Here is a 23,098-nt window from a genome sequence, read left to right on the forward strand (position 1 = left end):
GTGCTTTAATGGCTTCAGGGATCTTATATAAGAACTATTGGCCCTCTCAGAAGTCAAGAACACGCTAAGACTCAGTATCAGAATCCAGAAAGGATTCATATTAATGATAATCAAACCTGAAAATGAAAAGAAGGCAAACAGGAACACATTTAAAATCTCTTTTTAAAAGGGTATGGATTAAAAATTAAACACTTTCTCACAGAGTCTGTTTATAAAAGTATTTTCATGTATTGTCTCACTTGATTTTATGATGCCCTATCAAGTAAAACTACATTATTCCCATTTTTCATATGGAAAACTTAGGGAATAGTAGGGGGTAAGAAATTGTGTTTTCTAAACACCTGCCTTGCCTCATTTTTTTTTTTTTTACCTTTTTGTAAATTAGAGCCTCTTGCCTCTAGTTTGGCCTAGAAAGGTTAAATAATTATCCAAAGCTATACGGATACAGAGCTGAGATTCAAACCCATTTGTCTGACCCTTAGCCTCCAGCACTCCAGTTTCCCCGAGGATTCAATGGCGGAGCACCGCTGCATTGGGTCCAGCGCTCTGGGGTTTTATCAGCAGCTCTTGAAAGGCCTGTGATAGCAATAATTGTCCCTGAACCTTCATTTCCTCGTACATGTGTGAAATTCCAGGTGTTCTTACTATGGACAAGTGAAGAGCAAGAGCTTGGGCTTGTTCACATCCAGGCAGTTGGGTCCGTTGCCTGAAAGGCTTCCACAGTGCTGCCCCTGCACGTTGCGTGCATGTTCCTGGATGGCAAGTCTGTCGCCCTCTCTGGGGAGAGATGCTTTGCAGCTCTGTGTTCACTGTTTGTTGAACAGCATGGGGAAAACTGATGTCTTGAGACAAAAGTCTGTTATGTAACTGAAATATGTACAACTTTGCACAAATTCTTAGTGGTAATTTCAACTAACATTTCTGTCCAACAGAGTTTCAGTTCCTGCATTCAGCTTATGGTAGGAGAGCTATTTTTCCTCATCTGTATTATGGCCTATAAATGTGTTACCTTGTAACAATAGTAGCTCCCCTTCCTCCCTCCTCCCCAAATCCCATCCCCTAGGCTTGGGCTCCCCCAGGTGGCTCAGTAGCAGTTCCTAAAGCATGCAGGAACATGTCTGATGGTGCAAAATCATGGGTTGGAGACACACATGAACCATTCCCCTTGGGTAGCAATGAAAGATCATGGTACCAAAAGGCGTCTCTTACCCTAACCTGGCTGCAAATTCAAATGAACCAAAATGACAGGACCCATATGCGGCCCCTCTGTTGGCTTTGTGGCAGCCTTGCTGAAGGAATTACATAGATTATGCCTATTAGAACCCAAAACATCAGTTGGCCCCAGGATCCGATTTTCTATCTTCATCAGCAGTCTGACATGTTTGAAGACCTGGTTGACTCAAGATACAGTTCCCTTAGCCCAAATCTTGAACTCTGGGCTCATTTCCAGGACTTTTTCCTGGATGATGAAAGGTAGGGGCCAAGTTTGTAATGAGTGAGGGATCAGAACTTGGGGAGGTGTGGACTCCAGGCCCGAGGCACCACGGGAACTGCTGGGCACCTGTGAGGGTCCCCGCAGTGTAACTTGGTGAGGTCCTTTTTGTCTTAAGACAGGAAGGGACCATGGGAGGACTTACTGCTTTCACCCTCACCTGGGCTATGAAGGACAGCTGTTTTGGAAAAAATCTCTTCATATTTTCTCAACTTTTACTTTGATTAATTCAATATTGGAAATTGAAGTTTGGTGTAGCACATCTTCCAAAAGATGAGCTAAGAAATTTATTCTTGCCACTACTATGGGCTGTGTGGTCTTGGGCAATGTGCTAACATCTCCAGGCCATAAATAAAGTGTCTTAGTTCACACTGAGGACTCTTTACGTGGCAATATCCTGTTCTCTTAAAATTTCAGTATTTCAATATTGCTAGCCACAGACCTCTTTCACTTATCATTTATGAGGAGTCCTTTTTTGTTTGTCTCAGGATACATGAACTCAGAAGGATCCATAAAAAGCGAGGGGGGAAAAAAAGCTAAAAATCCATCTGAAGTGAGGAGAGGAGCTTAAGGAATACAGATGGAACTCTACGTCATAGAGTATTCTGTCAGGCCTAAGTTGGCCCCTGAGAGATACAAAGATGTGTAAGAAAAAGTCCCCATTCCCAAAGAGCTCATAGTTTATTGAGGGGACAGAGAAACTAGCCTAGTACAGAATTTTCTAAGAATCACAGGAGCTAGGATAGCCAGCTGTCTGGGATGCCTATAGGGCCTGTGGATTGAGAGTAAGGAGACAAGACTTCGTAGTTGATACAAGTCTTCAGGTTGTGATTGATGGATGAGTAAGAGTTTGCCAGGTGGAGTGGAAGGAGAGATAGCTGGGAGAACCAGCAGTGTGAACAAAACCATGGAGCTAGGAAGCTCCTTGGCAGAATCTGGGAATGGTAAGCCGATTGTGTACAGTGGTAGTTTGGAGAGTGAGAATGATGAGTCGAGAGGGACCATCTGGACTAGACTATGGGAGCCTTGAATTCTTACCAGGAGTTCCAACTGCAGCCCATGGGCAGTGGAAAACCGTGGAAGTTTCTTAAGAAAGAGAGTTTGGTGATGAGCTTTCAACCTTAAAGACCTCTGTGACTACAGCTTGGAGACTATAGAGGGGACAGGTTGAAGAACTAATAAAATAGGACACATTTGTAGTAGACCAGGTGCGATGATAAGAGTTTGAATTGGATATGTCTACAACTGTGGAGATGGAAGAGTAGCATAGTAGCTACCTGAACTAGAAATGAGAAAACTGGATGACACTTTATTTTTTACCCTCACATCAGTACTATACTATGAAGTAATCAGGAAATGATTATTACTGCCATTTTATGAGACAACAAAACTGAAGCTTAGATTAAGTGACTTGCCCAAGGTCCCACAGCTAATAAGTGGCAGAGCCCAGGCTTGAATTCAGATTTCCTGACTTGGTACATTGTTTTGGATAATGGTCCCTTGCTGCCTCTCTTCTTTGTAAGTGTGCTTAACAGATTGTTTGAATGTCAGAAGGTGTGAAGGTCCCCTATCCAGGGAGTGAACAGCCCAGCAGCTGGATGTGGACCCTTCTGTGACTGGGCCCATGGCCCTTCACCGGAAAGGGTTTCTCTGTTGTGCTGCTTGTCCTTTTTCCCTGACAATACAGATGCACGTACACTGGTTTAAATGTACAACTTAATAATTTCTTATATGACATCCCTATACTTCACTATCCTATTACTCAAGTCAAGGAAATGGCTCCTTTCTGGCACCCAGGAGCAACCCTAGCTGTCAGAATACCCTCTTCCTGCACCATGCCTCTAAAACCGACTCGGGCTGGGATTGGCTTCAGCAGCAGCCAGGCTCTGAATCGCTGTCGCCAGCAGAATGGGTTAGTGTTGTATGTGGGAGAGCAAGGTCCCAAGGCATAGCCAACTAATGACGAGGCCAAGTCGACAGCTAATATTTGGGTTTTGTCTTTAGTTTTCATATTTAGCCGATCATTCAAATCATCAAGTATTCAAATATAAAAAGAAGTCACAGAAAATACTATGTTTTCTTTGTATCATAAAACCAGAAGAAATGATTCCTTTGTTCAGGAAGTCACATAACTCACACGGTCACTTAGGAAAGACAACCAAGGCATAGTCACGCTTTTGCTTTCTTGGTTGGTCTGGAACATTATTTTACTGTGTATCACGCTGTCTTGTTCACTCCCTGGTTGGCGTGTAGCTGTGTTGCATCCCTAGCTAGAGTGTAAGCTCTTTGTGTGCAGTGTGACCAGCGTGTGTTCCTGTCCACTGTGCCACCCCTGGCAGTGCGGAGTACAGTTAGACCTCAGTACACTTTAGCTAATTCTTACTTATTTTGTCACACAGTCCTTCAAGCTAATGTCAGATTTTTGGCTTATGATGAAAATTGTATTAAAGTATATGCCACTAGAAGGAAAAGTTGAATGAATCAGGACATCTAAATTCTCCAGACTCCTACATTCCAGTGTAGGCCTTCTGCTCCTGGCTGGAGCCCCAGTGAGGTCTTGTAAGCATGAGTTTGCTCTATCTTGACTTCTCAAAGCTGCATATTTAACTTCCTAGGAAGTTTTGGGTGGCCATGGTTTTTCTAGCCACATGATGCATTGGGTTCTAAATTTGGATATATATCTTAGTAAGATTTATCAGCACTAATTTGGATCCTTTATGAATCCCCTTCATACCAGTACCCCACTCCTGGAAAAGACACCCAAGTTAATTTTTTTAAAACAGGCACCCGCCTCTTCCTGCACAGTCTGCAGAGCTGTGTCTGGACATCCAGCAAGGCCCTGGGCTCTTCATGAAGTTCTGCGGGGCCTCTTTCTCAGACCAGAATTCTCCTTTTAGTGTTACTTTTCCTGCCCATGATTTCCTTCTCATTCCTCAACATCCCCTGTATACATTGTGGGGCACTGATGCAAGCACAAGTTAGAGCTATACCTTTCTAACCCTGGTTCGGCAAGAACAGTAATACCTCTGATGGAAGAAAACAGAGACATTAGCTGGTCCTCAGTCAGGCAGAGGACGTATGGAATTAGAGAGTATATAGACCAACTTGCTTCTTACATCACCCCATCTTACCATAGCCCCATGCTAAAATGTTTCACATGTATCAGCCCTACCTCCTGCTAATGTATTTTAAAACAGCCCATACCACCAGACTCCCAATCCTTATTTGAGTGGAGCCATAGTAGAAATTTGGGTCTAATGTTTGAAAGTAACAGTAAAGTGTAGGCATTTCCCCTTTTTGAAGCCCTATTTCCTCTTCTTTCCCCTCAGGATACCATGATGGTAAGTTTTTCTTAGCCACTCCCCATTTCTAGAGCAGAGCTTTGAGTCGGCTTGGGAAATCTCTTAAGATCTCAGTCTGGGCCTGGTTGTTTGACATTTACTTTTGTGATGGCCCAAAGGATCATCTCCAATTCATCTGAGTCAGGAGGGGCGTCAGCAGGAGATATCTAGGGGAATGCAAGAGGCATGTTTGTCTGGCCCTGCCCAGGTATCCTGGAGAAGGGGTTGGCCCTGTGCTGTTTAAGCTTTCATGGCCACAGCTCAATCCCATTAGAGGAGGTGGTATTTCATTAAGGTTCATGTAATATGATAATTACTTGTGAATTTCTCTGACAGCAACTTGCAATTTATTAAATATACCTCCTGATGAGATTTTACACCAAAAAAAAAAAAAAGAATGTGAGGAATGTAGCTGATCTGGCTCATTACACATTCATAGGCTCCCAAGTTGCTTCCTTGTTAATGAAAAAGCAGCTGTGGAGAATATACTGGAGGCTTAGACAAGAAGTCACATGGAAGGATGCTAAGTGCATGAGTAGGAAATCCTGATTCTGTTACTATAATGGCAGGCTTCCTGGGTTTTAAGACAATATATATTTTAAGTCATTTGGAAGCTAAGTTGAGCACTCCTCCCAGCCGCTAACGCATCTCAGAAAAGCTGAATCATTCTGTGTGTTTCTGTCCAGCACAAGTCCCCGCCCTTGCTTTGTGTCTGTAAAGGTAGTACCTACTTATTTCTGCCTAATGCCATTCTTGTGTCTTTCCTTAAGCCACTCTGCTGATGAAACAGGCCTGGCCACAGAACTCGTCTTCCTGTGGCACTGAAGGCACCTTCCACCTTCCAGTGGACACCGGGACTGAGAACCGAACTTACCAAGCATCTTCTGCAGCTTTCAGTAAATACAGCCTGTCTCTTCCTTTCCTTGTTCCCTTGTTGGGATTGATTTTTTTTCTTAGGAAGAAAGGAAAGGAAATTTTAAAAACCCATCTCATTTATAGTAATATAAATACTGTCTAAGAGGGTTCTCATACTCATGCAAAAATTTGGCCTTCCTCATTTAGGAAAGATTCTCTTTGATCATACATTCACCGTTAAGGAGTGTGGAAGAGAGAAGGAAGTATCCTGGCTAAGAAGTTTGATTTGGGGAAGACTGTTAACTGAATTTCAGGGGGAAAGACAAGGAACATGTTTTTGAAGGCTGTGTGTCTTTGGACAGAGTGGGCTTTTCCCTTAACACAGAGTTTCTTAACCTTAGTGCTGTTGACCTCTTGGTCAGATAATTCTTTTTATGGGGGGGGGGGGAGTGGGGCTGTCCTAGACATTATAAAATGTTTAGCAGCAACTATGGCCTCTACCCATTAGATGCAATAGCAAAGTACCATGTGGCAGCCCACATCTCAAAACATGGCTAAATGAGCTGGGGCATGCGGGGTTGAGGGTGGCAAAATTGCCTCTTGTAGAAGAAACACTGTTCTGGTGGAAGCTACACTACTGGAGCAAGGTATGTACCATACATGGATAGAAGCCATAGGCAGTCAGATTGATCATATTCACCTTGGAGCTGAGGGGCGGGGTAACTGGAGCTGTTACCTTCACAGCTGATTTTTAACATGAATGGCGTCAGTGAGGAAATGAGGACCATGGTTTAGAAATACTGAATGCCAGTTTGACTCCATATAAGGAAGAACTTGTTGCCTGTGGGAACTGTCCAATAGACCCCTAGCTGGCTTTGGATGTGGGAAGCACTTGTTTGTGAAGTTATGTCAGCAGGAACCACACAAGTGCTCCATAGGATGTGATAGGGGATTATTAGTCTACCAAGCATTGTGTGTGTTTGTTTTGGGGTTTTTTTTGCCAGTCTTGGGGCTTGAATTCAGGGCTTGAGCACTGTCCCTGGCTTCTTTTTGCTTAAGGCCAGCACTCTACCACTTGAGCCACAGCGCCACTGCCGGCTTTTTCTATATATGTGGTGCTGAGGAGTCAAACCCAGGGCTTCATGTATACAAGGCGAGCACTTTACCACTAAGCCGTATTCCCAGCCCCCAAGCATTGTGTTATATATACTTTTTTTCTTTTTCTTTTAACACATACCAGTGTCAGCCAGGCACCAAAAGCTCATGCCTAGCTACTCAGGAGGCTGAGATCTGAGGATTGCAGTTCAAAGCTAGCCCAGGCAGGAAAGTCCATGAGTCACTTATCTCCAATAAACTACTGAAAAAAAAGTGGTGCTGAGGGTCAAGTGGTAGAACAGTAGCCTTGAGCATAGAGAGGCTCAGGGACAGAGCCCAGATGCCAAGTTTAAGCCCCAGGACCAGCAAAACAAAACAAAAAGCCCAGTGTCCTTTTCTCCTTATCGTTGCTCCAGATGTCAGTCATAGCTCACCTTTTGGAGAACATATTTTCACAATCACTCTCTCATTTAACCAGTACTATTTATTGTCCTAAGTTATACGGGTAGATTTTTATCCCACTTGGAAAGTGAAGCTCAGAAAGATAATATTTCAGTACTGCCTGGCTAGTATACAACACAACAGGGAAAAGGTAACACCCAGATTAAGATTCTATTACTTTTTCATGACTTTGATTTTATTCTTTGAGAGAAAGATGGCAGCCATAGGGAGCTTTTCCAGATGCCTCAAGTAGAATTGAATGAACGTTTTTTGAGACTATGTGTGTTGTAAACTGGTATGTAATATTCCCTGTACATCTACACCTATGGCTGTAGCTCTGTGAAGGCAATCTACTATAGTGTTGCAGAAAGGGGCCTGGAGTTGAAACCCAGCATTGGATTCTAGTCCTGGTCCTTTGTCACCTTGGACCATTCTGTCCATGCCTTGAACCTTGATGTTTTGAGTTGTAAAATGAAAGTCTGGACAAGATGATGGCCAAGGTTCTCTCTAGCTATTAGACTCTTAGTTGATTCACCTTGGAGCTGTGTACCAGTGTCCTCCAACCAGCAAGGCCTTCCTCTCTAGCTGCCCCCATGGTAGCTGGCCAAGACTTTGCTTACATACTCCAGGGATGGGTGCTTGTTCTCCCAGAACAAGCCTTTGTGCAGCTAGGCGGCCTGAGTACCTGTAGACCTTGCCTTCTACTGTGTTCACATCTTCCTGAAGTCCCACTAAAATGTCCAGAAGCCACATCCTACCCTTCCACCCACCTTGGAAAGGACTAAAATGTATCCTTCCCCTTTAAGCAAGTAGTATATAAGCCTGTGTAGTTTTTAAATACAGTTGGGATTGACTGGCCCACTCGTACACACAAAGCTCCTCCCAGCATTCAGACTTTCATTGCTTCTCCTGCCACAGAACAGTCAGGGCACTTTGACAGTTTCAGTTCAGTCTCGCCAACACTTGTTAAGCCTGTTTGTAATTAGGTCTCCCGCCTACTTACTCAACGCTCCCTTGTTCAGCTACCAACAAGGAGAGTTAGGGGTCAAGGCAAGATTCAGACAGAGAGCTTTGTTTTGTCCAGACATATAAATCTGATGATCAATAAACCGATTAGTCTAAAAGGCGTCCGTGATGTGAAGATCAATGTCTTTGAAGGTGGTAGGGACTCTACAACTGAGAAAGATTTATGGCAGGGAAGAGCAATTGAAGAGAGGGCTGTAAAGGTTTTATTTTGCTAATGCACATTCTCTTTATAATCCTGTTTGATGGACCCCTAAAACTATGGTTAGGAACCTGAGACAAACAACTGACATCATATACAGTGCCTTTTTTATTAAGGCAGAACTGAGACTTCTAGTGATCAGATTTTCTTCCTCTCTCTTTATGCTGCTTTTAGTGAAACAGGGATACAGAGGCCAATATACTAAATGTCCAGGATTGCACAGCAGAGACCATTAACTTAGAAAGAGCTCTGCCCAGGGCATAATAAGCCCTGAACTTTGGACTCAGCTCTACATTGATTTGCTGTGCAATTTTGGTAAGATTGCTGCCCTTCTGGGCTTCAGGTTCTTCCTTGGAAAAAGAGTGATAAATGTAATAAGCCTCTAATGTCCTGAGGCATAGCATTCCAAAGGCCTAATTCTATAACCTTCAAATTCAGAATTCCTTTCAGGGCCGCCATGTCCCCCGTGAGTGAACTTGAGTCGGTTTGTGTAAAAATCCATAAGGTTGGGGCTGGGGATATGGCCTAATGGTAGAGTGCTCGCCTCGTATACAGGAAGCTCTGGGTTCGATTCTTCAGCACCTCATATATAGATAAAAGCCAGAAGTGGCGCTGTGGCTCAAGTGGCAGAGTGCTAGCCTTGAGCAAAAAGAAGACAGGGACAGTGCTCAGGCCCTGAGTCCACGCCCCAGGACTGGCAACAAAAACAAAACGAATAAAAATCCATAAGGTTGTTTCTTGTTTGGGTGATCTTGGGCTTTGAACTCAGGACCTTGTCTTACTAGGCAGACACTCCAGCCACAACTCCAGCCCAGAACTATTTTTTTTGTTTCTTAAATTTTAGGAACCTAACTGCTTAAAAAACAAAAACAAACAGACTTAAATGCACAAAGTAATATACCTTGACTTTTGTCTTACCAAGGCATCCCTGGCTACAACCCCCCAAGTTTTCATTGTTCCTCAAGAGTTACCCAACTGACAGGACCACCAGTCTGTTAGGGAAAATCCTCTGTGGTGCTCTCATAAAAGTCCTATTGAGCTGGGGGCTGGGAGCTCATGCCTAGAATCCTAGCTACTCAGAAGGCTGAGACTTCAAGATTGCAGTTTGCTTCAAAGCTATCACGGCAGGAAAGCACTTGAGACTCTTATCTCCAAGTAACCACCAAAGAACCAGAAGTAGAGCTGTGGCTCAGGTTGTAATACCAGAACCTTGAGCCCAAAAGCTCAGAGACAGCATCCAGGCCCGGAGTTCAAGCTTCAAGACTGGCACACACAAACAAAAAAATCCTGCTGAGCATTGGTAGCTCACATCTGTTACCTTTGCTACTTAGGAGGCGGAGCATCTGTAGCTCATATCAGTAACAGTAGCTACTTTTAGGAGGCCAAGCATTGGTAGCTCACATCGTGTAACAGTAGCGACTTAGGAGGCGGAGCATTGGTAGCTCACATCTGTAACACTAACTACTTAGGAGGCCAAGGTCTTTGGAAGGCAGTCTAGGCAGGAAAATCTATGAGACTCAACTCAATTAACCAGCAAAAAGTAGGAAGCGGCGCTGTGGCTCAAGCAGTACAATGCTGCCCTTGAGCAAAAGAAGCTCAGGGACAGTGCCTGGGCGCTGAGTTCAAACTCCAGGACTGGCAAAAAAAAAAAAAAAAGCCCTCTAGTATGTCAGTGCCAGCAAGCCCATCCCTAAGGGAGGAAGGTGGCTGGTTTCTGAAACCACAGGTAAGATACTGCTGATACAAAGTAACCTCAGTTACTTGGAGGAAGTGCCTCTGGGAGCAACCACTGTCCTTTACTATGTGTTCCTTCTCTCATCTGTGGGAGATCTCTCAAGCTCTCTTCTAGCTCTACAGTTCTGCTGCCCCCACCCCAAACCATCTGCAAAGCAAGCCAGCTCTTCATCTGCAGCAGTGTCTTTGGTCGCCAAGGGTGCTTTAGCTACTGATTTGTATTCTAAGTATGTGCGTGTCCTATTTCAAAACATGCAGAAAGAGGCGCTCAGACAAGGTTATTCTTAGACGTGGAAACCGGTTTCCACTGCAGTCTCTTGGAACCTTTGAATTTCCTCAGAGGGATAGTCCCAACACTTGGTAATATGGTTTCCCCCTTGTAGCGTAGGTGTCTTGGTGTGCCTGTCCTGGGGAAGATGGAATTTCCAGAGTCCATTCTCAGGAGCTGGAGGGGAAGTCCTCTGCACCGCTGACTTGTGGCTCATGCCTGTAATCCTGGCTACTTAAAAGGCTGAAACTCAACATGGCAACTTGAGTCAACCGTGGCATGGTTATCCTCAGTTAAGAACCAAAATGCTGGAAGTACAGCTGTGAATAAAGTGACAGAGCAAAAATAAAACACGACAACACCTATTCCCTTAGTTCGAGCCCCATGCCAGCACAAAACACAAAGCATTTTAGCCATAAAATTGTACAAAATCTTAGAGTCCGTGATCCAAGTTATAACAGATGATGGTAGTCGGGATTTAACTGTCTTGTGTCCTGTAGTCTTCCAGACCAGTTTCCACTAACATATCACCAGGGCAGGAAGGAAGTTTACTATCTCTGTAATGAGAGAAAGAAACAATAATAATAGCTAACCTATCTGAAGTGCTCATAATCTGTCAGGCAATATATTTATCACAGGAACTCTAGGGAAGGTCCCTCATGGTGTAGACTCTACTACTGGGTAGTAAAGCTGGGGTTTAGACCCAGGCTGTCTGCCTCCAGGCTGCTGGTCTCCACTCTTCTGTGCTGCAATGCATTCCAGGACAGGCACCTTGTGACTCAGAATACCCCACTATCCTGCACAGAAAAGAGGCCCTGTCCATTCTGACAGACTTTGTGCATCTTGGTTTTCTGGTCTTGCTATTTTTGTGGTGCTGGGGATCACTCCTGTTAGCACGCTCTACTACTGAGCTACATTTCAGTGAGCCTCCCCTTGTTCTATTCCTTTAAATTGGGAGGTAATAAATTTTCCTGTTTAAGAGATAGATCATAGATACTTAAAGCTTTTCAAGCCATAGGACAATATGGTCTTTCAAACTAGCAAAGTAGTAACAGCTAATACATAAATGGGTAAGCATGGCTGTGTTACATGAAAGCTTTATTTACCAAAACGGTGCAATTACAGAAAACCATAGGCAAGAGTTTGCATGTCTTTCATGTTAATAGTATGAATAAAAGAATCTGTGGTAAAAGAAATTTGGGGAATCATCTCAAGTATATCACCTTAGAGATTCCCAGTTCACTGTGTGGCTCTTCCCTCCCTCCGTCTTTCCTTTCCTCTCTTCCCCACCTAAATAAGAAACTAAAGCCTAGAGATTTGTCATTCATCATCCCAGTTAGGAGGAAAGCAACACTAAAACCTAGATCTCTGCCTCCAGGCCCTTTGTGCAGAAACAGTCCCCCCGAGCCGAAAGGGTCCTTGGTGAGCATAGCATCTTTTAGGCAAAACAGTGAGCATAGAGATTGAGCAGTGTCAGCCAGATCTGTGCAGGCTACGCCAGCACCTTCCCACCGGGACTTGAAAGCCAAGCTTCTCTGCTATTGGCCCTTTGACTCAGAAAGAAGAGTTTACAGAGTCCTTAGACGCTACACTAGAAAACACTTCCTGCCTGAGCCTCAGGATACCTGTGGGAAGGGAAAGGGAGAGGGTCGATTCAGGAGCACCTGGCTTCCACCGGTGATTCTCTGAGGATGAAGTCTTGCGTCTGGGTGGCCCGTGTCTCAGGTTTCCGGCGAGCAGAAAGTCTGACTCTTCCGGCAGACTCACAGGCAGCAAGCAGCTCATATGTCTGCTTGGGAGCTTCTTGGGACTACTCAGCCCCAGCTTTTTTTCCATCCTGCTGAGGTGCAGGTATGGCCTGGGTTCTGGGTCAGCGTGAGTCTTTGTGATACCTGATGTAGCCTGAGAGAAGAAGAAGGAAGCACTAGCTCTATGGAGCAAAGTTCACCATCCAGAAAATGGTGCCTTAAATTGGCTTTACCTTCATACTTGGTAGGAAGAAGAGGACCGTGGTCAATGAGAGTTCATAAAGGAGGAGGGAGAGATAAGGGAAAAAAGAGCAAAAGTTAGTGGGAGCAAGACTACATGCAACAGAAGAAACCTGAGGTCCAAAGAGAAGAGACAGAAGAGTGAGAAGACAGTGGCAGTAAAGGAAGAGGCTGAGGGGCTCCTGTCTGTGCCCCTGTGTTTCTCAGATGGCCAGCTCAGAATCCCAGGCCGTCAGCAGAAAGGGTCCTGGAAGAGGCCACCCGGGTCTTCTCTCTTGTTGTACTGTATGAGCTGAGAGCCTAAGTCAGGCCTGCAGCCCTGCGCACAAGGGCTGAGGGAAGCAGCCTCTGGAGGCCAAGGCCCCGTGGGGACAGCCCTGCTCTCGTTTGTCCTCATCTGTGTTTCTGCTTCATTCAGCCCCTTTGTCTGGGGAGTTGTGACGGGGTCCTGATGCCTTCTCACAGTGCTCTTGTACCAACTAATGACGTGTCTTTTCTTACCTTGACACAGGATATACTGCAGGGACACCATACAAGGTCCCACCAACCCAGAGTAATACTGCTCCACCCCCCTACTCCCCGTCACCCAACCCCTATCAGACGGCCATGTATCCAATCAGAAGTGCCTATCCCCAGCAGAACCTGTATGCCCAGGTAGGTGCACATGGTGGCCCGGGCCAGCCTCTTCTGCAAGAGTTTCCGTATCGTAGTGGGGTGGGGTCCGGTCCAAGAAGAGCGTGTGGGTCTGTGGAGGCATGAAGCAAGCACCCTAGAGTCTGCCCGTTCCTCACTCTACCTCAGCCCCTGAAGCGATGCAGCACTAAACCATTTAGATGAGCAGAGCTCACATGGCAAAAGGCGCACAGGCACTTGGGGATTATTTAGCTCGACTCCTTTGTTTATAAAGTGGGGAAAGAGCAGAGAGTGAAAAGGCTTGCCCAGGGTAGCATTGTTGAGTCAGGATAAGGCCCTCTATGTCTTGGTCTTCTCTCACCCCTGCATGCATCCTTCCTTGACTTAAGTAGGTGAGCAGGTAGGAAGGAAAAAGTGCGCAGGCCCTGGCACCAGCACCCTATGTGGCCTTGGGTGGCGTTACTCTTAACTCTTAGTGTGTCATAGTACCCCATGCAGGTTCCCTTGGCTGGAAAATGTGAGCACTCGGGAAACTGACGTGACTTAGCCTAGCTATGACACATATTTCGGTAATGAGTTTTTCGGTCAGCACGTGCGCTTGGTGCTCTGCACTTCCCAGCCCTCTTCACAAGCTTAGAATCTGATTGGCCGTATTCCCTTGCCTTTAAATTTGAAGTGGCTTATCAAAATATATTGCAATAAGATCCACACATAAAATGTTGAATATGGGGTTAAAAGAGAAAAGCTTGTACTCCAGTAGGTCTTCACAGAAGCCTTGGGAGCAAGGCAAGATGGGAAGAGGCTTTTCAGACCAGGCTGAGCCAGCACTGAACTAAGCACAGCCACATAGCGCCAGCTAGTGCCTAGACCTTGTGTCCCTAAACCCATGCTTTCTTGGGTCTGGGGAAAATAGTGGCCCTCTTTGCTCTACACCCAGCCACCCCTCTCCAAGAGCCCCTGTGACCTGAGCCTCTTTCTCCTAGGGAGCCTACTATACACAGCCAGTGTACGCTGCTCAGCCCCACGTCATCCACCACACCACGGTCGTCCAGCCCAACAGCATTCCCTCTGCTATCTACCCGGCGCCCGTTGCTGCCCCGAGGACCAATGGCGTGGCCATGGGCATGGTGGCAGGCACCACCATGGCGATGTCAGGTGAGGGCAGTGTCTGCCTCAGTGTTCACTCCTGGCAGAGAGGGGAGCAGTCATGAAGCCGGCTGTAGCACTGCAGGAGAAATCCTCCACTGAGGGGCAGGTCTGGGAATCGAGAAGAAAGAACCTCTGAATCTGTCTCAGAGTGAAAAAAAAACTCACTCTGAAGCCTTATGGGGCTGGGAATGTGGCTCAGTGCTAGAGTGCCTGCCTCACATGCATGAAGGCCTGGGTTCGATTCCTTTGTACCACATAAACAGAAAAGGCCAGAAGTGGCGCTGTGGCTCAAGTGGTAGAGTGCTAGCCTTGAGCAAAAAGAAGCCAGGGACAGTGCTCAGGCCCTGGGTTCAAGCCCCAGGACTGGCAAAAGGAAATGAAGGAAGGGAGGGAGGGAAAGCCTTAAGTAGTGAGCAAAGGCTTAAGCAGAGAGGTGGAAGAGAGAAGGAAGCTGGGCACTGGTGGCTTCTCAGGAGGCTGGATCTGAGATCACAATTCAGAGTCAACCCTGGCAGGAAAGTTCACAAGGCTCTTCTCTCCAGTTAACCACCCAAAAACCAGAAGTGGTGCTGTGGCCCAAAGTAGTAGAGTGCTAGGATCCAGGCCCCGAGTTCAAGCCCCATGACCAACAACAACAATACCAAAACAAGAGGGAAGGGGAATATAAGCAGAAGAACACAGGTGTGACAGGACGGGGAGAGGGACTAAGGCACTTCAGAACTAGGGGCATAGAGGTGGAGGGAGGCTGGTACCCCTGGCAAGGATATGGTGGTATAAAGACTTGAATACCTTTAGGTAAGGCTGTTAGCAAAGGTCTTTAAGCAGGGCAAGTACAAGGTTGGGTTTGAGTGTGATCATCGGCTGCAGGCTGGTGGCAAGATGAGACCTGGGAAGGTTGAAAGCAAGGCAGCCAGTGAGGAAGCTATAGGGAAGTTGGGGGGCGGGCAGGGTGGGAAATAACACCAGGTTTCTGGCAGCAGCAGGGTGCCCAGGAAAGTGAGCACAAGGACTGTGTTACTCAGCCAGCAGGAGCTCAAGGCTGTGTCCCACAATGAATTCTGAGGGAGGAGAGAAGCAGGCGTCCCTGCAGACCCTTCTGCATGCTGCAAGTCAGCCCAGAGCAAAACCGGGCGAAACCTTGAGGATGCAAGTGGGGAGCAGAGGTTTGGGAAGGAAGGTCTTTGCATGGGTTAGAAAACTAGAGGGAAACAAGGGTGTTCCATTAAAGCATCGAAGAAGACTAGCTTGCAGAGCTAAGTCTCCAACTGAGGGAAGAAAGTACCAAGGGTTAAGTGGGCATTTGGATTTTATTTTGTCCCTTACATTAGCAAGCTGCCAGATACTTGCTCAGTGCCATCCCTACTGTTTAGGTCCTAGGACCAGATCTTCATGGGTTTGACCAAAGTCCTGTCCTTAAAGAACACCAGGCCAGCATAGGAGATAGAATCAGACACCACTAATTAGTGCTCCTTGTTTTTTGTTGGTTTTTTTCTTTTCCTGGTTTTTGTTTTTTGTTTTGCCAGTCCTGAGGCTTGAACTCAGGGCCTAGACACTGTCCCTGAGTACCACTTGAGCCACAGCCCCACTTCTGGCCTTTTCTGTTTATGTGGCACATAGGAATGGAACCCAGGGCTTCATGCATGCTAGGCAAGCACTCTACCACTAAGCCACATTCCCAGCCCTGCTCTTTGTTTTTGTGTTACAAAGGAGGCAGACATAGCGGTGCAACCGGTGATCCCAGCTACTAGACAGGCAGCAGTAGGAGAATCCTAGGAGGCCAGCCCTGGGCAAAAGTGGAAAACAATCTAAAAACAAAACCGAAGGGCTGGAGTTGTGGCTCAAGTGGTGGAGCCCTTGCCTTGCACCCTGGGGCAGCCTCATCAGCTTTTCTCTTTCCTCTGGCTGGTCAGGTACCTTGCTGACTACACCCCAGCACACTGCGATCGGGGCTCACCCTGTGTCCATGCCCACATACAGGGCCCAAGGAACCCCGGCGTACAGCTATGTGCCCCCGCACTGGTAAAGCCTGCAGCCCGTCCACGTGAGTAAGGCGGGGGGGGGGGGGGATGGAGGGGGAGGGGCAGGGGTCGGTAGAGGGACCACTCAAAGCCCTCGGCTCCGTCTGGAGCTGGGCTGCTCTCTCGCTCCCTGTAATCCCCTCGGCTGCGCATCCCAGCGCCTTCACAATCCACACAGATAAAGGCTGCGTTGAACAGCACCTGGCAACAATGAAGCCGGGCCGTGCACTTCTGTCCTGTACCGCCCAGTTCTGTGCTCTTTCCTATGCGGTCTTCAGACGACAAATGCAACCTCAACCTAAGCCACTCGGCTCCGGTGAGAGCCAGGTGGAGACCCTGGGGTCTCCTCCCGCCCCCCTCACCACCCCCAGCACCTCCTGAGGCAGGCAGGCTCTGCCCCGCGGGGCTCCAGGACAGTCTCCCGGCAAGCCTGTGCCCCTTGGCAGTGTCCCCCTTGCCATCCCTCCCCTTCGGGGCTGTGGAGGCCAGGGCACAGCTCCCGCTCCATGGCTGGAGGCGGGCACGCGGGCGCCCGCGGTGGCTGGGGACATCAGTGTCTCTGTTGCTTCCCCCTCCAGGTCTGGAGTCACACATTGTATGCAACTCCTCAAGTCTTACACCGGTGCTGGAGCAGTCCCCTAGCAGCACCACCTCGATTCGCAAGAAGAGACAACGGAAGTGCAAGGGTCACTTTATGCATCTTTAATGGTTTTGGTTTTTATTTTTGGTTTTTGTAAAAGCTGCTTTTTCTAATCTCCTGCCTCTCTCCCCGTGGTCCCGACCCCCTCTTAGCCACTGCCCTTCCAGCACACCTCCCCTCCCCCACCCCAACCCAGCCCTGTCCTCTGCACTTGTTTTCTTCCCCAAGTGTCCTGTCCCCTGGATCCCAGCCCAGTGGCACGCAGAGGGGGGGTTGAGGCTCGATTTTATTTGAAAAGCATGAACAGGTCTGAGGTGAGAACCCGGAGCTCTTGAGCGACTTGTTCCTGTTCTTAAGAGTTCAGGACCTTACCACGTCCTGACCAAAGAAATGTCTTCGGAGAGTCATGGCAACAGACCAAGAACAAAACCACGCGATTCTGTAGACGTGTTTGTTATTAGCAGCTTCACACCCCGGGCTGGGAACCTGGGGAACGCAGTCTTTGGGGAAGGAAAGCAGGGAGGGAGGTGCTCGGCGGATGCTTTGCTTTGAAAGGTCTCTGGCTATGTCGTCTGGGCCTGGACCTTCCGATTTGCACAGCGATGTTAACCGACCTGGCACTTCCTCAACAGATAGTTTCCACCTCAGACTTGCCAAGCAGCTGCAGGCTGGTGGGAGCCCAGAGTCTGCAGCCTGGGGGAGGCCGGATGCCTGGCGTAACCCGGACCTCGGCCTCTGAGCCTTCCTGGACCCACTCCAGTGAGGAGCTTCCTCCTGACTAGAGCGGGAACCTGTGGCATTTCTCTCCCTTGCCCTTCTGTCCTTCCAAGTGCCGGGGCTCACCTGTCTGTCTGTGAGGCTGGCAGGTAGGCCAAGCTCTTGGTTACCTTGTGCCATTCATGGCCAGAGTAAAGGAACCACATTCCAGGTGGGTGCTGGTGGCTCTGAAGGTCAGGATAGTGAAGGAAATGTAATAGCAATAATCATTTCATAGACTCATGGAACTGAAGAGACCTTAGCAATCATCTCATCCATTCCCCTATTTGACAGGTGAGGAAACTGAGGCCACGAGAAGAGGAAAGGACTTTCCTGGCAGCCTTCCTGCCTAGTGGCATGTTGCCTACAAAAATTTAGCTAGGATTGGATTGGCTTGGTTCTGTAAAAATTAAGTCAGCAGCACCCATACCCGGCAAGCTCTGCAGTGATCTCTGGGTCCGCTTCTGCTCTTTCCCCTAAGGATCCCAAAGGTGGGGGCCGAAGATGGGGACAGCGGCCACATGGGGGCAGGGGCAGGAACAAATTGCAAATGAAGAAATAGCATTTGGAAATTCTGTGAAGACATCTGGAACTTGCGTCCTGTTCCTGATTCTCCCCTTAGGAAGAGGAGCAGGTGGGCTGGCTGGAGAGGAGAGGCCGTGCTTTCAGGACAGTAGGCCCTCACCCTGAGAAGAGAGGAGAGTGGGAGCCATCAGGAGGGAAGGACGAGTGTGAGGCCCGGCAGGATGGGCTTGCCTGGGGAGCAGAGGCCCCCGCTAGTCTCATCCGGGAGCCTGGATTGCCCAGCGCCAGCCGCCTTCCTCTCGCCACCGCTCGCTGAGCCGGCAGCCCCTCCGGGGTAGAGCAGGAACATTACTGTACAAAATGGGATCATTAACAACACTTGGGACTTTCAAATAACTTTTCATTTTAAATTCATGTAAACTTCCAGTGTCCCCCCAAAGGAGGAGCACAATCAGGAAGCCTCGGGCTAGGACCTCCAAGGCTCTCTGGCTGTTCGCAGGAGGGAAAGGCTATCAGCATCCTTGGCCTAGCACAGGAGCCTGGCGGCGGCCTTCCCAGCCCCGCAGGGAAACTTGAGGACCAGTAAGAGAAGACCCCGCTGTGCGAGGGCTCTGCTGGAGGTGTGCGGACAGGGTTTCATTGTATCACAACAAAGTTTCCAGTGTTCATCCATTTTTTTTTGCAGTGCCCCCCCCCACCTGCTTTGGTTTTGTACAGGTGGGTACAGTTGTTCTAGATTATGTCATATGTGTTTGAAAAAAATGCCAAAATAATAATGAGTAATAACAGGAAATCTTTGCATTTGTCAGGTGCTTCATAGATTTCAAAGCACTTCACAGCCTTTAATTTACTCGTCCTGGGAGATGACAGGATTAGCTGCTCCACCCATTTGGGAAAGGAGAAACAGGATAGGAAATGGCCCCAAATTGAACCGAGTGCTGGAATCCTGACAGGGCTCTCACCCCGCTGCCTCCCGAGGGACTGTGGGACTGAAGAGGAAAAGGAAACATAGGGATGACCTTGTCACTTTCGTTCTTTCCACACCAGTAACTAAAAACTAATACTTGTACCTCGCAGCTCACCGAGTTCACCCTCCAGTGTATGGTTTATCCCTGACCGAGAAGCGAAGCCGGGGCTGGCCGCCGGCCCTCCCCAAGGCGTCGCTTCGCACCCTCACTTAGCCCTTGTAGATTGTTCAAGATCGAAGGGAGGCCCAAGGTGAGAAGGCATTGCGATGCTGTCATCTGCGGAGCCAGACCCAGCACGGGAACCCTGGCACAGCTGGCTTCACCCTCGTATTTGACAAAGATCCACAAGCCTGGCCAAGCTTGGGGAGTCACTGCAGAGGGACTGAGCCAGGAAATCCAGGCAGTGTTCCCATCCAGTGAGGTGAGCATGGCTCCCAGCAAGGTCCCAGGCACTGACAGGAGCGGAAGTCCTAGGTCATCCAAAGACTGGATGACCCCGGGCTGCTCAGAGCTGGAAGGGCCTCCCGTCCCCAGACAAGGGATATGCGCGCTTGCCAGCGAGCACACCTCCTTCCCAGGCCCCTGCCTCTCCCAGCTCAGCGTCTTAGTGATTGAGGCCAGGGATAAATATTCCACTCACCGGGCAACTCTGCCAGTTCCCCTCACTGCCACCTGACCTTGCCCTCAGCAGCCTGGGGCCCGGGAATTGAGTCTGGAAACTGGATTGCCCTGACTTGTGAAAGTCTGAAACATAACTTTTCCATGTTTTAGAAAAGGATAAACAAAAAACAAAAATGGATTTGTCCCCATGAGCTAGCAAGTGTGCTGCTCCTCATTTTTTGCAGTGGCCCCGACATGCGCTGTCCTCCTCGAAAGGTGGCCAGACCTCTTTTCATATGCAAAGGACTGTAGCAGTACTGTAGGTTGCCAAACTCCCATTTTACAAAAAGCTAATTCTCCAAAGGGCTAGGGGTCCTCCCAAGTAAAGCCGCGTGCTGCCCCCTGCTGGCGTCCAGGTGGTAAGCGGGAGGAGGGAGGGGCCGTCTGCCTCCACGCTGGGAAGACTGGAGACGCGGGAAGTTCAGTTTTCTTGGCTGAGCAGACTTCCATGGACTTCTGCGTTGGGCCAAGGCCCATGATGGCCCCGGGGACCCAGAAGCATATCAAGTGGCAGCACAGGGCATGAGAATTTGCAACTAAAGACCTCACTGGAACAAAACGCTTAGAGGTGACAGTGCCTAGTACTGAAGATGTGTTCAAGGACGGTGCCAAGCATCTTCAGGAGGCCAGCACACACTCGCTTTCTGACCCCTCTCCAGATCTAGCAAGATGCATAGCAAAGAGGTCCCGAGTGTCCCGAAAACATCCCAACTGCAATTCCTCAGATTGCTTTTTCATGGTGAGAACCAGGTCCTAGAGAGACACGGAGCAATCTTTTTCCCCTGGCTACCAAAATTGTTCCAAATTTGAAATATTTTCCTCCCATAGACCTGGGGGCCCTTCTTCGGAAGGTTTTCCTGTTTAGCCTTCAGAAATGAATCATATGGAACTTAAAAGTAGGACAAGCCCTTTGGTCACCACGTTCTGGCATCCTTGTTATCCAGGCTGAGCCAGGCCCCGCGCCCTGCCTATCAAAGTCCTTAGCTCTGCTTTCTGCCCAGAGGGGGACAGGCCCCGCTCTGGGCTCTGTCATCTTTGCCGCATTCTGGCTGAATCAGTCACCGTCACTGCATTCCGGGTGAGCTCGGCTTCTCCATCTTGTGGCCCCATCGCTGCCGGTGTGCAGCCCCCTGCATGTCGCAAGTCTGGGGATCTAGAGAGGCAGCAGGAGGAGAGTGGACAGAAGGGAGGCAGGCTCCTTGCCGGTGTGCAGCCTCCTGCCGGTTAGGCCAACCCTACCTGTGGAAGCAGGGTTAGTGGAGGAAACCTAGCCAGGCTTTCGAAGCCTGCCAGACTGACATCAGAGTCTGTCCTTTACCCATCCATGTCCACTTCTAGGAAACGTCTGAAATTTGGCATTACAGGGTTCCAAGACCTGACCTTCAAAATTCCCGACAGGCCAACTTCAACATTCCATGGCCAGTCTTGCCTGAGCCTGACCTAGGTCCCGTTCCCTCATCCTACCTTGCATGCTGTCGGGGCCAGCCAAGAAACACAGGGGTGGAGACTGGCTGCCACAAAGCTGAGTGGGACCCAACAGCACATGCCTCCCTAGCTGCATCAATAGCCCAGGTATCCTGGCTGTGGTCATGAGTCCCAACGCGGTCCTGATAGGGATTTTCTTCCTGAAGAGAACAGAACAGCTTTGCCTGTGGGTACAGCCGTCCTCGGGCTCCAGCCTTCTTCCTCATGCCTAGAAGTCAGGGAAAGTGGAACTGGCCCAGAGACCTCCTTGGGTCAGTTGGATTGTCTGGATCTGGGTTGTGACTTGTGTCTCTTCACCCAAAAGAGGCTGGCAGGGCTTCTGGCACCTGAAGTCTGATGGTCTCTGAAGGCCCAGGGCCTGTCTCCTCCTGACTTCAAGGCATCTGCAACCCTCTTTCATATCACACAGCAGAGAAGCTGTTCTCATGGCATGTAACATCCCTGTGAAGAGAGCGTTGTATATGATTTTGTATTTTTAATTCATTTTAATCTACAGGTTGGAATCTAATTTTTAAATTTTATTGGAACTCACATTTTAAAAATAAAAATGTTTAAAAATGATAATAATAATAATAACCTTTGAACAGTGTCCTCCAAGTAGTTTGATCAAAGAATTTAGAGGTGTTTTCAAAACACAGCCTGGAGTGATGACTGGAAAGCCTTGTGGCCTCGCTTGTGTGTATGAAGTGTAAATCTGGTTTGGTTTTATTGTTTTGGATTCCTTTGGGTTTTGTTTAGTTTTGTTTTGAAGATCAGATAGTGATCACTCTGAAAGACTGAAGCCAAGAGTTTGTAACTATGATATTTACTGTAAGCTGTAGAACATTCAATAACTATTAAAAAAAAAAGTTTCCCAAAAAAGAAAAAAAAAGTCCTAGGTGAGCAGACTGAGTGCTTCTTGGGGGAGGGAGGCACAGCTGGCCGCCCCGCATCACGAGTCTCTGGGCTTCCCCCCAGGTAGATTTGAAACTCGTTCTTTTAAATAAAGTTAAGAAATAACCGCTCTCCGAACTTGGTATAGTGGTGCCCACCTGTAATCCCAGCACTCTGGAGGCTGAAGCAGGAAGAGTTCACGACCAGCTTGGGCTACGTAGGTAATTCCAGGCTGGCTTGGGATTTATATTGCCAGGCACTGGGGAAAAAAGAAAACCACCACCCTGTGCTGTTCCTCCTAGCAGGCCTCACGGGGTCTGGACAGCACCCCACAGAGATGGGAGCTGTCGCGTCCACTGCGGCATCTGGGCCGGTTGGTAATAATAGCACAGTAACGGCATGAAGAACTGACATCGAGATCAGGGCCATAGCAATTTAAGGCCAGTCAGGAACAAACGGTGAGACCCTATCTCAATAAGCCAGGAGTGGTGATCATACTTTTGTCCCAGATAGGTAGGAAGAGCTGAGGCTGGCCTTGGGCAAAAACATGAGATGACTTGAAAGGGACTGGGTGTATAGTTTCAACGGTAAAGTGTCTACCTAGCAAGCCAGAGGTTCTGAGTTTACATCTTAATACACAAAAGAAAGCTGTCATCTATCAAGGATGGGCTGTAGCTCAGTAAAGCACTTGGGATAGATCTCTACATCAGAAAGACAGGGCAAAACCCCCAAAATGCTCCCCAGGGCCCCATAGAGTTTAGCCTGCTGGTGAGAAAATGGGCCCAAAGAGCAGTAACTGGAAGGCTGCAAGCCAGGCATTTGTCACTCTTCAAGCCATGCAGCATTCAATACCATTTTAGTTTTCATGGGCTGGGGGTGTAACGCAGCCGTAGAGCACTTGCCTGGCTTATGCGAGTCCCTGTGTCCAACTCCAGGACTAACAACATAGTGA

The 23,098-nt window shown here is 48.2% G+C and overlaps 1 protein-coding gene across 6 annotated transcripts in view; it reads left to right on the forward strand.

Moving 5' to 3' along the window:
• Fam168a (family with sequence similarity 168 member A) overlaps positions 1 to 22,147 on the forward strand; it is a 131,040-nt gene extending 108,893 nt beyond the window's left edge. For 2 of the 6 annotated variants that reach the window (XM_048359817.1, XM_048359819.1), the window contains 6 exons: positions 933 to 959; positions 5,604 to 5,729; positions 12,951 to 13,093; positions 14,056 to 14,227; positions 16,132 to 16,262; positions 16,818 to 22,147. In XM_048359817.1, the coding sequence (XP_048215774.1) occupies positions 933 to 959; positions 5,604 to 5,729; positions 12,951 to 13,093; positions 14,056 to 14,227; positions 16,132 to 16,244 (581 nt within the window). In that variant the 3' untranslated portion in view covers positions 16,245 to 16,262; positions 16,818 to 22,147. The remainder of the gene's footprint in view (positions 1 to 932; positions 960 to 5,603; positions 5,730 to 12,950; positions 13,094 to 14,055; positions 14,228 to 16,131; positions 16,263 to 16,817) is intronic. The other 4 variants (XM_048359818.1, XM_048359820.1, XM_048359821.1 and 1 more) reach the window with 2 other exon arrangements.
• The last annotated feature ends 951 nt before the right edge of the window (positions 22,148 to 23,098 follow it).

The sequence above is a fragment of the Perognathus longimembris genome, chromosome 13 (assembly GCF_023159225.1).
Source record: "Perognathus longimembris pacificus isolate PPM17 chromosome 13, ASM2315922v1, whole genome shotgun sequence".
In the NCBI taxonomy this organism is placed as follows: Eukaryota; Metazoa; Chordata; class Mammalia; order Rodentia; family Heteromyidae; genus Perognathus; species Perognathus longimembris.